Source organism: Salvelinus sp. IW2-2015, linkage group LG36 (genome assembly GCF_002910315.2).
Source record: "Salvelinus sp. IW2-2015 linkage group LG36, ASM291031v2, whole genome shotgun sequence".
Taxonomy (NCBI): domain Eukaryota; kingdom Metazoa; phylum Chordata; class Actinopteri; order Salmoniformes; family Salmonidae; genus Salvelinus; species Salvelinus sp. IW2-2015.
This window is the reverse complement of record NC_036875.1, coordinates 24230507-24243858: the sequence shown is the minus strand read 5'-3', so window position 1 is coordinate 24243858 and position 13352 is coordinate 24230507. Positions and strand designations below refer to the sequence as shown.

Sequence of the window (13352 nt, the reverse complement as noted above, 5' to 3'; positions counted from 1 at the left end):
AATTACAAGTGTCACATTGGATCTCATGGTACAGGATGTATGACTTGCTCTGGTTTGAGGTGTGTCCTTTCTTTTTCATTAGAGCGCCTGCGAATTGACATGCTCTACTCCCCAACGGCAATGAAAGGTTAAGAGACTTTCAATGGATGAATCAGTTTGATTTGCACTACAGAGTATACAATACATAAACCTTCCAGTCACAGCCATTAAAAATTATATTTTAAATTAGAAAATGTAGAGGAAAAAATGTATGTTTTGAGTCATCAGACCAATATTGAATCATCTAGGTCAGGGTTTCCCAAAGTCGGTCCTGGGGCCCCCCCTGGGTGCACGTTTAGTTTTTTTCCTTCGCACTACACAGCTGATTCAAACAATCAAAGCTTGATGATGAGTTGGTCATTTGAATCAGCTATGTAGTGCTAGGGCAAAAACCAAAACATGCAGCCGGGGGTGTTTCCCAATCTTTATTAAAGTACCCTTGGCCTATTGTAATGAGCTGCAATAGTTCCGATCCTGTTTTCCGTGAATAGGAAGACTTTTGTACACAACACACACACCAAAACATATCTTGTCTCAGATCCCAGAAAAATCTCTTAACATTCCTATTGAGAAACCCTCATCTTGGCAAACGTTATCTTAGAGAAGGTTTCACCGATCAACCAGAAACTATTCCCATATCTCATTAAATAAACCCAGACAGGATGTATGATGAATAAGTAATGAGACAATGTATAGAGGATCAGACACACTGACCCCGTCCGTAGTCACTCCGAGTCCAAAGACAGCTACAATTGGCTTGACCATGTTCCAACCTCCCGTCCCCACTCCAACTGGTCATTAGATCCCATCAGTAAGGACCTTTGGGCAGGTGGATCAGATAACCGTCAGATAATGAAGGAATTTAAATCCCATTCTGCACGTCGCCAAAAGGAAAGAGAGATGTATCCATCTGTGGGTTTAACAATAATAAAACACCCTAATCCCCCGACTAGAGCTGTCTCTTTCCCTCACCCAGGACTTCCTATGCCCATTAAAATAAGGCACAATGCAGGACAAGCCTCTCTTTCATAAAACTGCCCAGATACAAGTGAGATTGGCTGCTGTTGCTTGCTGCTCTATGTGGAATTGAGGATTTTACATTGCCTGGTTTATAGTGCAATCCATTTAGACTCTGGTTGATGCTGGTTTTGCAGCACCAACCTAAACGTTGTTAGTGTACCTGTTACTGCTCACAGAGGATGCTGTATTTCTCTCTTTTCTGGGTGGTTAATTGCCTTATGTGTGTCTCCATTGGAAAACATTAGTCATTTGGGTCACACTTTATTCAGATAGTCCCGTATAGGTGATCTACAGATGGTTATACTATCAACAAACTATCTGTAGATAAGCAACTGCTTACCTACGTTTGACAGCTAGCTACAATTCGTAACATATAGTACTTTTTGCAAATTCTTACCTTATAATACGAATTGTAATTCATATAATATCATACAAAATGGGTGATGGACATCCACATATTAATACATACCACATGAAATGTAATATATCAAACTAAATGGAGTTTCTTAGATTTACTTACAGAATAATATGAAGTGCTCTGAGACCAGGTTGCAGCCAGCCAGCCAGTGTCAGGTGATGAAACATTCTAGAAAACTATTGTCTGACAACAAGATGTTCTGGCACACAACATCTGTGTGCAGTCCCTCCTGACCTGAGCACTTCCATATCCATACCTTTTTATGGACAGCTCTCAGGGGGATTTTACTCGAAACACAGGAATTTGGATCATTAACAACGCTAGTTTGAATTTATTTTTTAAAATGTTGTATTCCTCATTTATATGACATATTGAAAATCAACTCGCGTCCTCCAGTTCTTAATGGTGCGCTTGCGCGCAAAGGTAACGGGAGCTATCCAAGTGCTGAATCGGAAGAGGCGTCCACTTGTCTCCATTCCAGCAGTGGACAGTCTTCAACGCAAGGAAAGATTATGCTTCAACACCGCTATATGTTTTTGAGAACATACATCTGTTTTCAGTGAGTTTTTGAATGAAAGTGAGAACGCCTCATTGACGACTCGGCGAATTGTGTCACCTCACGACGTTTTTTTTACAGGTTATTTTTTTGGTGGCAATGACTCAGAATTTATGATTCTGGGAACCAGTGTTTCATCAAACTAAACTATGATCCTACGGACTGGAATGCCACCTGCGTATTCTCTGTGTGCCACGAGAACACCCAACTGCGCTTTGGTCAGAAATAAAGCGATACTGCTGCTTGGATTGTGTTTGACCAGCATTCACATATGGAAGAAATAAAGAAGTGAAGAAATAAAAAATCAAGAGGAATGAATCGCCCCTTTATCAAAGTCTTGACTGCTTTATTTGCATGTTTAATGGGGACCAACAACAGCAGGTAGGTGAATGGCTACGTTATTGGCCATTTAACATAAACAAATAAAACTATTCCAAATCGAATTAGATACTTTCTTGGATGTATATGTAGTCTATTCAACTGTAATGTTCATTGTTTGAAAAGGTGTGCGTTGCCATTAAAACAAAGTTTAGGAAATTTAATATGAACCTACCTAAAATGAACACGTTATTTCCCCATGGACCTCAAAGTTACAATGTTACTAATGGAAGGTAGAAATCATACAGCTTTAATGTTCAGTCATTGGACTGAAAATATAGCTTAGGATGTGTAGCCAAGCTAATCACTGCCTCTAACTCTGTGGGCGTTGTCAAAACGTTTTGAAATTATAGTAGCCTATGCCGGAGTGATTTATTTCAAAATGTGCATAGCCTATATGTATACAATGAGGAGAGTCACGATGCCAATTCTCCATTACAGTGACAAGAGACTTATTGCACACCTTGTCTGCCAAGGTGTTCCACACTATTATAATTCTTCATAATCATAGAATTTGAATCCCATTTGTGTTTCTCTCCATACCTATTCAGGCCAGGATCATATTTGGTTGTGTTTAAATAGAAATGTTTTCCCCACACTTTGGACTAAGTAGGTGTTTTCCATTTGTTTCTCACAGGGTGGTGGATGCCAAGGAGCATGAGTCCAGATCAGGATCTACTACTAACTTGTCTCCCTCAGACTTTCTGGACTCATTGATGGGTAGAACATCGGGTTATGATGCACGAATAAGACCGAACTTCAAAGGTTGGTTTTTATTTGACTTTCTTATGACTTGTTTAGTGTGGATTACAAAACCTTTGCATAAAATGCATCTGTGATTATCATTGTATCCACCTATATGGCTATATTTAATTTTCTAAAGTATTGACATCCCTTACATATTATGATGTAGGTGTATACATTCTCAACTGAACACACCCTCAACAGTCAATAGGGCATATTTTGAACAATGAATACATTCTCAACTTAAAAACCCCTCAATAGTCAATAAGGCCCATTATGAACATTAATTATGTACTTGTCTATTGATGGAACCCACTCCTTAAATATTTAAAGAAGAATGGCTATCAATCACACCTGTAGACAGTGACATCCTCATCCCTGTAGGATTTATGGGATTGAGCTATCGAACATGAAGGGCTCACACCAGAACCAAGCAGTAGGCTGGATATAGTTTTGTATTTCAGCCCACCACCACAACACCCAATAACTATAGCTATTTCCTCAATTGTCATTTATAGTGTGCAACAGCTATATTTACCATCAGTATTCAACACTAGAAAAACAATAATGAGCTTAAAGTTATAGATGTGGGCCCCAAACCAACGGTGGTGCCACAGTGACAGCCACAGATGAGGGATTGGTTCCCTCTAGCTAGACTGTGGGCTGTTGAGTTCCTCTATTGTTGTGTTGTGGTGAGGGGGAGAGACACAGCATCTGTCACTGTGATGGAGCTGAGTAAGGAGAGGGAAGGGAACTCATTGGTGGGGCTCAGGGAGCAGGTTGGCATTTATTGTCATGAATCTTGCCCTGGAGGCAGCTTTGCAGAGTGGTCACTAGCTAGCACAGCCACAAAGTCATACAATTCATTTATACCTAACCTTAACCACACTGCTAAGCCTAATGCCTAACCTTACATTTTTGTTTTCATTATTTTTTACAATATAGCCAATTTTGACTTTGCAGCTGGCTCATATAGTGGAAATTGCTCAGTTCTTCCTCCAGTGCAAGATTCATGACAATAAACGTCAATGGCAGGCAGGGGCACACCCCAGACAGGGAGGCAGGCAGGCTGGGTCAGGAGGGCTGGGAGACTAGTGGTGGAACAATGCTGAAGAGAAGGCCACTGTGAGGAGAGTAGCACAGGAAACCCAGTCTGAGATTGGTCAGCAAGACTCAGCCTCAACCCAGAAACATTGGCCCAGATCTATCCACTCCGTCTGGGAGAATGGAAAACAAGTGTAGACAAGACCTCAGAAATTGACTTAAGATCAGGGGAAGACTTGTCTGTTCTGAAAAGCAGAAACAATTTTAATCAGTTTATGGATATGGGAGAATGCTGGAGTAGAGGTGAAAAAAAGTCTGGAGTGAAAAACATGATCTTACCTTGTCTGGTAAAATGATGAAGGACAGAGTCTCTGGCAGATAGAGAATTCCAGTCTAATGAGGTGTAATACCACACCAACACATGCGCACGCACACACACTTACAGTACATTTGCACATCCATGTACAGTATACAGGGATATACATAGATGATGCTAGTTTATCACTTACAAACCATACTGTGTCACAACTATTCCCCACAGTGCTGCTGGAGCCTGACCTACATTTCCTTGCCGAGGTTGTTGTGCAGAGTTATTCCGTAAAATTTTTCTGTTACTGACGTTAAATGTAGTTGCCCGACTACAAACAGAGGCAAATATTAATACCACCACGTCACATTGAATATTGATGAATACACAGGGGAAGGGCACTGTGCTCACATCTTAACACAGAGACCAAGATTTGGCGCTGCTTTAAAGGGTCATTGCTGTCTGAGGCTGCTTGGAGAACTCATGTCAGTGAAGGCTGCTTGGAGAACTCATGTCAGTGAAGGCTGCTTGGAGAACTCATGTCAGTGAAGGCTGCTTGGAGAACTCATGTCAGTGAAGGGCGTTGAGATGACATAGGGTTTACTATTTCCTAAAAAAAAATTCCCACTGTTAATGTATTTACCAGTCATTCTGCCACCAGTCCTCAAAGATATTAGCGTAACGCGTCTGACACTAAATTAACTGTTCTGTTTGCATGTGCCACTGTTTAATGCCAGTGTGTGTGTGTATGTGTGTGTCAACGTGTCTCTCGGTTTGTCTTTCAGCATGTGTTTTTGTCTGTCCTTTAACCCCATCCAGTAAAACATTCCTTGTCATCCTTATTGATTTAGTCAATGACTAGCCCCACTTACCAGGGACCATACTTTTGAAGTAAGTCAGTATTTCTGAATGATACCACTGTTTGTTGAATAATGATCCCACCATTTTTAACCTGGTCTTATTACTGTACCAGGCCTGCTTTTGAAGACACTTGGTGATGAGATTAGTCAACGACTATCTGTGGCTTTATGACTTGCATGGCGTGCTTAGGAGAACAACATGCCTTTCTTATGTTGACAGAAATACATCCAGCCCATATTTTGGTGATAGATACATTTATTACACTCAAGTTACGTCCAACAGATATTGCACCACTATCTTCTTCAACCTCTCTCACCTCTATTTGCTAAAGCACCCCGTGCAGATGGCACATGATAATTAAGGGCTACAAAACGTATTGACCTTTTCTTGTCACCTCATTCTCACTCCATTTCACAGGTCCCCCTGTAAACGTTACATGCAATATTTTTATCAACAGCTTTGGGCTCGGTCACAGAGGCCAGCATGGTAAGTGTCCCGAACGTCTTCTTGCTTTACCTCTTCCCTGTCAAACATGTCAATGTGCTATCTGTCCTCCAACCTGCAGGTCCCCCAGTTAATGTTACCTGCAACATATTTATCAACAGCTTTGGTTCTATAGCAGAAACTACAATGGTGAGTTGGAGTGTTGTGCTTGGTCATGTTGTCTACAGCCTGGCTATTTTTCTCCTCTGGAGTTTAAGATTTAAATCATCCAATCCAAATAGTTTCTTTACTGTTCATGAGCTAATTTTCCTATTAGTTTATGGATGTTTTCAACGTTTGCTTCTTCATGTGCGATGATTCACTTTGTCCCATCCCCTTAGTCTATTGGCAGCTCCAGGGTGCAAGTATAGCACACTATACTCAAGGCAATATTGGATTGCTATTCCCATGACACTCCCTTGTGCATGTGTTAAATTAGTTCTGTTTTAATAATTTACACAGTGAATGCAAGCACATAATTCACTTTAATTGCAGCCAATAGCTGTAGGTGTGAGATTTAAGCAGATTGATCAGGTGTAATATCTGAAGACTTCCAACTGCCCAAGGGGTAAACAATAGCAAACCTGGAATAGGCATTGAGATCCCATTCAATAGTTATATCGCAATGACAGTACTTTGCCAGCTGAGCTGGGGTTCAACCATTTGCCCACAGTTGTTCAATAACTTGTCACACATAAGCATACACATCTGGGACTGCCAATAGACTGTTGACCACAAATACACTACTGCCTACCAAATAGGTATGTTCTGAAAGGGAGAGAAAAGGCATCTCATCTGATACGGTCTGTTCATCTGCAATCAATTTAGCTTCTTAAAACCTGCATGATTCAATACTAAATGCATCTTCAAACTTCAATGTACTTCCTGGGTCACCCAAACATCATCTATCTCCCATTATGGACCTTCAGCAATAACAGAGGAAACTGATCATATGGAGCAAGTAACTAAGTTAGACTGATGGCTGCAATTCTTTGATGGCTCTTTTCAACACATTTGTATCTACTCTTAAAATGTAATTTGGATTTTAGATGATGGTATTGTGTGGTGATTTACAAACATACAAATATGCATTGAAATCCATGTATTGCATCCATTCATTCATGCTATCATTTATCATATTACAATTCTATGTAAAAAAAAAAATATTGAGCAATTTCTCTAGTTAAGGTTGTGGTAGTCCCACAGTGTCACTATTCTATTAGCATTGATATTAATATTAATATTGGTATCATTGGTGCAATATTAGTGCCTTAGTGCCAAATGTAATACTGCATGTCACTACGATGGAACCAAAAACCTGAGGCAGGCATTTGGCCTACATATTAAGAGGATAATGTTGTTTTGTATTAGTAGCGCTATCATTCTAAATATGTAAAAGTCCACAGCAAAAAAATGTTTTCATGAGTAAGTGACCAGTCATTGTATTCACTGACTATGACACAACATATTCTAGTCATCAAAAGTAGAGTACTGTATATTTAATGGAAATAGACAAAAGTAGTTTATATGTCAAAATAAAGCAGTTCTAAAGCAGATTTCACTATTTCCTCAAGGATTACAGAGTGAACATCTTCCTGCGACAGAAGTGGAGAGACCCTCGGCTGGCGTACAGCAAATACCCAGACTCCTCTCTGGACCTGGATCCGTCCATGTTGGATTCTATCTGGAAACCTGACCTGTTCTTCGCCAATGAGAAAGGCGCCAACTTCCATGATGTCACCACAGACAACAAGCTCCTGAGGGTCTTCAAAGATGGTACCGTCCTGTACAGTATCAGGTCAGATGTGGGGCATGCATTGAATGGTGGACTCAACTCTATTGATTAGGGAAATAAGTGAAATAGGCTGGAGAGATGTAGAACAAGATCACGCAGAACATTTCCTGTTGGAAACATCCAAACAAAGAAAATATTAAAATCCAGTGAGATTTCAGCATACAGAGATTCCCTTTAACGTTAGTCTACTTCCAAGCCCTTAACGCACATGTAATTACTTTTGTAAGAAACATCAAAGACTACCTCTCTGGTTTCATGGGATTCATCTCAATAAAGCATTCCTTTACCTGGAGGAATTGGCTGCAATATGGTCTCCACTAAGAGTCTCCATAGAAACACAAACTACTAGAGTAGCCAAAGGCTACAGGGAATCTTTCTCCAAAGATGTTTAGAATACGTTCAGGGACAGAGTATGGGGAAAAAAGCCGCTCATGTAGGCTATTAATTTCCACTGGGCATTTGCTTCATCCCTAGCATTGCATGGGATCAGTAAGATGGAATCACTTCGCAGTAGATGCAGCCCACTCGTAGTAGATGAGACATGGGTAACCTTCATACAATAGCCTCCTTCTACAAAAATCACTACTACACTAACATTACATTAAATTTCATTTAATTTCAATATCACTTCAGTCACACAACTCCGCCTCAGATTTAAACCTCAAGGCAGCGAAATAATGCAGCTCAATTTTGTCCATTTGGAGAGCTGATTCAGATGGGGGAGCCCAGGTGTGGAGGGAGGCAGGGGGTTCTGAGAGAACAGATGAAAGGTGGTTAGCCGCTCGCTCCATTCATGAGAGAAGAGATGAGAGAGAGAGCAGACTGCAGACGACAATACATCTCAGACGCAATAACTGTCCAGTAATGAAAGTGTGATAAGAACCTGCTGAAGGGAATCCCACATGCTGTGTGGGAGGAGGAGGCTCTCAGAGGGGAAGGAGAAAGAGCATTGACTGCAGGAGAGGAGCATATGTTTATCACATACTGTACACAGTAGGCATACATTGTAGGGAGCTTGTATTTAAATCTTAAAACAGTAAAAATTAGGTTCCATATAAGATTTTTACTTTTACATGACATGCATCTATTGAGTGAGGTATAGAACACGATAATGTAATAAGCCAGTATCTACATAATTTATATCATTTATTTGTACATTCACAAAGAATGCCTGCACAGTTGACTCCTTACCTTTACATGTCTCTTCTTCAAAGGTTGACTCTCATTCTATCTTGTCCAATGGATCTGAAGAACTTTCCCATGGACATGCAGATCTGTACCATGCAACTGGAGAGCTGTAAGTGACTGCTCCTTACATCCCACATGGCAAAGCACATGCAATATGTTCTGTAAAAATGCAATAACATCTCAAACATCTTTGCTGTATTCATTCATTCCTCAGTTGGCTACACCATGAATGATTTGATCTTTGAGTGGGAGAGCAAGGACAAAAATCCTGTACAGGTGGCCGCTGGGCTGACCCTTCCTCAGTTCATCATGAGAGATGAGAAGGAGCTTGGCTACTGTACCAAAAGCTACAACACCGGTCAGAGAACCACACACACACACATACTGTACACACACACACACACACACACACACACAGACATTCTCACGCACACACACCACACCTCTCACCACACCGTCCCTGATCTGAGGTGTCAGTGTGTTTTGTTCTCCAGGTAAATTCACCTGCATTGAGGTGAAGTTCCACTTGGAGAGACAGATGGGTTACTACCTGATCCAGATGTACATCCCCAGCCTCCTCATTGTCATCCTCTCCTGGGTCTCCTTCTGGATCAACATGGACGCCGCGCCCGCCAGGGTAGCGCTGGGCATCACCACCGTGCTCACCATGACAACCCAGAGCTCCGGCTCCAGAGCCTCCCTTCCCAAGGTAATCCTGTTAACCCAAAGCAGGGTGAGGGGACAATCTGATGGAGGAGAGAGGGCCATGTTCAGATCAATCAATCTTCCATTTCCTACTCATTTTTGAAGTCGTACATAATCAGATACTGCTCATGAAATGTAAATATGCCTAAGGTTGAAGTCTCCATGCTTCCCTGAATTTTGAGTATTGGGTTCTGATTCAAGTGGCCTAGGGCAATAGATAAGCAATCAATTTATTTATATCAAGCGAATGTCAATGCATTTGTGTCTTTCATTTTTTAAATCAATAAGTTGCAAAACAGAGAAGACCTTTAAACATTACATTATCACAATATATTTAAGACATGTATTTAACTTGTTAGAACAATGATTTAGGTGGTGATATAACATGACTAAATTAAACAGTAGTGTATACACAGCGACAGTACACTGTCAAACACTAAATTTCTATTCACACTTACGCTAGCAAGAGGCCTCCAGTGTGAGTCATCTCTTGAAGATCAATAAGTTTCCTACACATTGGACCACACATGACCACGGAGGGCTCGGCCACGTCAAAGAGGCCCACATGAAAAAAACGCTGATAAACATTAAGAGAGAACTTTGAGAGGCCCAACTCAGAGCAACAAAAGCTCAATATGCCTAAAGAGCACTCAACAACATTGAGTTGTTTTCTCTCCATGCATAAATGACCTGTCATTTTGAGAGACAGACGAGGTCATTGTAGGATGAATAAGAGGTCATCCTTCAGATTCTAGCCTCCATCTCACATCCGGCTGGGAGATGAAAGCTTCAGTCTAACTGCTACTGTTTCCTTTATGTTATTTTGGTAATTGAAGCAGCAATTATTTCCTTCCAGTGCTATCGCTGAAATCACTCATATCAATTTCAGCGTTGAAAGTTTAAAGCACTTGTTAGCAAATACCACCCCTCTAATTACGGTGATTTAGAATTTACATCAACTCTGATTAACATAACAAAGCACAATGAGGGAAGATAATAATCCCATTGAAATGTTAATTGAACGATGCATCATGACGCCAGGACATACAAGGATTATGCAGTCCCAGTAAACTATTGTTTGTTTGTTTCTTGTCACAGGTGTCCTATGTGAAGGCCATTGATATCTGGATGGCCGTGTGTCTCCTGTTTGTATTCGCTGCCCTACTGGAATATGCTGGGGTTAACTTTGTTTCCAGGCAACAGAAGGATTTACTTCGCTTGAGGCGAAGACAGAGGCGGACTCACAAGGTAAACAGTCTAGTCTTGAGGAGCATCCCACTGGACACATACTGCTTAAATCAACGTTGTTTCTACTCCATTTCAATGAAAATTACGTTGAACCAATGTGGAATAGACATTCAATTGACGTCTGTGCCCAGTGGGATTGCCTTTAGAACAGTCACTGCAAAGCCCAGACTCATTAACCATTTTTAAAGAGTGGGAGTTCCACTCTAGTATTTTTTTAATTGCGATTGAAGAGATGGGGAGAGACAGGAAAGATTGAGAAAATGTGTGTTGAAAATGCAATATGCGACCAGGATTCGATCAATCCCTCGCTTACACAGGCTTACATGCACCAAAGGCAGGCGGTGCCAGTAACTGCTACACCAAATCCCAGGGCCTCATGGCTGAACATATGAATGGTGTCTTTCAAAAGGAAGTGTGACATGATGAAACTGGGCTGAATGAACATTTAGGGCAGTCAGAGACTTGTTGACTGAAGTGTGTCAGGTTATCTAAGGTTATCTAAGTGTGTTAGCTTGTTGTTGCTGCTGCAGCAGAGGGAGGGAGGTAGGGAGGGTGTATCTGGGAGACATTCAGCTGTGTCCCCAGTGTTAATGAAGCAGCTGTAGATGTCGCTTGGAGGCATCCTCAGGTAAAGGGTACAACACCTGAGTCACGGGCCAAGAAAAGGACGCAAGAACATGGCTACTGGCCATACACCACAATGTCATAGTGTGTGTGCACATGGGAGTGTGTCTGAAACTCTTTCTCTCCATTGAACAGAAGCATACTCACCATGGTTCTGCCTTTGGTTTGTTCCACCAGGATGATGACATGAGGGATGGCCGCTTCAATTTCTCTGGTTACGGCATGACTCAGTGTCTGAAGGATGGGTCGGCTGTTAAAAACGCTGTCCCAAACCCCGGCCCAGCACCACCAACCCCTAAAGAGAAAGAGGTGATAAGGAAAAGGTTTGTGGACAGGGCCAAGAGGATTGACACTGTGTCCCGAGCAGCCTTCCCTATGGCCTTCCTCCTCTTCAACATCTTCTACTGGATAACATACAAGGTCATCAGGCATGAGGACATTGGCATGCAGTCAGGGTAGTCACTCTGCCCGGCAGGATTTACCTATGGAACTCATCTCTCTCTCACTCTAATTTTACTGAATGAGAAATGATTGGACAGCACAGTGAGACTACTTTATGTTGTGGGACTGTACATGGAGCAGAGGCACAGTGAAGCTGGGGGTGGTGGTGTTCTTTCAGGGATAATTGATAGGTGTTCAAGCAAAATCGAATAGACTAATGCACATGTTTTAGATAAACAAGTGAACAATTGGTGAGGCACAGATATATTCCTATGTGTTAATGCATCCTGGAGATTCTACTGGGTTTTTACTCAAGGCACAGAGCAATGATGTAAAAAGGTGGACCAAATTTTATGAGACAATACTGCCTTTGCATTTGTGCAACCTTGCAATGGAGCAACATTCCATGCATTTGTATGTGGAGTAGACTGGGCTTTAGGGTTAGACTTTTGTGTGGTTTTCATATAAAGGTTGATTTAGAGCAGTTTTATACAATTATACTGCAGTTCCTCACTGTTTCTACAAGCAGCAGTTCTATTTATTAGGCAACGAGCACAATGTATACACACACACGTTTTACTATCCTTGTGGGGACCAAACAATTGATTCCCATTCAAAATCCTATTTTCTTTATCCCTTAACCCTAAACCTAACTCTGACCTTAACCCTAACCCCAAGTCTAAGACTAAAAAAGGCTTTTTCCTTGTTGGGACTGACAAAATGTTGAATTTTCCTTGTTTTACTATCCTTGTGAGGAGTTCTGGTCCCCTCAAGGATAGTAAAACCAAACACACACACATCTATAAGGCCTACATGTGTGAAGAGATTAAATCCAGATTGACAGTTAGATACTGCATTTTTATAAGCTACCCAAAGCCTTATCATGGATTTGGAGATAAATGGTAGGCTTCCCTATCTTTCACAAAGCAACGTCTCTTCTCGCTCAGCTGTCTGTCAGAAGTGAATGCACTTATTTATTTAAAACTCAGTAAAATTTTGCCTAAAGGTGGTTTGTATTTTCCACTCCCCTTCAACGTACAGTTGAAGTCGGAAGTTTACATAAACTTAGGTTAGAGTCATTAAAACTCGTTTTTCAACCACTCCACAAATTTCTTGTTAACAAAGTATAGCTTTGGCAAGTCGGTTAGGGCATCTACTTTGTGCATGACACAAGTCATTTCTCCAACAATTTTTTACAGACAGATTATTTCACTTATAATTCACTGTATCAAAATTCCAGTGGGTCAGAAGTTTACATGTACCTTTAAACAGCTTGGAAAATTCCAGAAAATTATTTAGAAGCTTCTGATAAATGATGTCAATTAGCCTGAGTCAATTTGAGGTGTACCTGTGGATGTATTTCAAGGCCTACCATCAAACTCAGTGCCACTTTGCTTGACATCTTGGAAAAATCAAAAGAAATCAGTAAAGACCTCTGAAAAAACATTGTAGACCTCCACAAGTCTGGTTCATCCTTGGGAGCAATTTACAAACGCCTGAA

At 41.1% G+C, this 13352-nt stretch overlaps 1 protein-coding gene across 1 annotated transcript; it reads left to right on the top strand.

Annotated features, from left to right (window-relative positions):
* Window positions 1-1968: 1968 nt before the first annotated feature.
* LOC111959408 (glycine receptor, alpha 2) lies at window positions 1969-13352 on the top strand. The gene is made up of 9 exons (XM_023980924.2): window positions 1969-2414; window positions 3049-3176; window positions 5933-6000; window positions 7425-7648; window positions 8860-8942; window positions 9048-9191; window positions 9328-9542; window positions 10637-10786; window positions 11588-13352. The coding sequence occupies exons 1-9, from the start codon at window positions 2347-2349 to the stop codon at window positions 11867-11869; spliced, it is 1362 nt and encodes a 453-aa protein (XP_023836692.1). The 5' UTR covers window positions 1969-2346; the 3' UTR covers window positions 11870-13352.

Bases quoted from the DNA above. Each gene is read 5' to 3' on its own strand.
- LOC111959408 (XM_023980924.2), top strand. From the start codon at position 2,347: ATGAATCGCCCCTTTATCAAAGTCTTGACTGCTTTATTTGCATGTTTA. The intron at 3,177-5,932 runs GTTGGTTTTTAT...TCCAACCTGCAG, and splicing joins AATAAGACCGAACTTCAAAG to GTCCCCCAGTTAATGTTACC. The intron at 6,001-7,424 runs GTGAGTTGGAGT...TATTTCCTCAAG, and splicing joins CTATAGCAGAAACTACAATG to GATTACAGAGTGAACATCTT.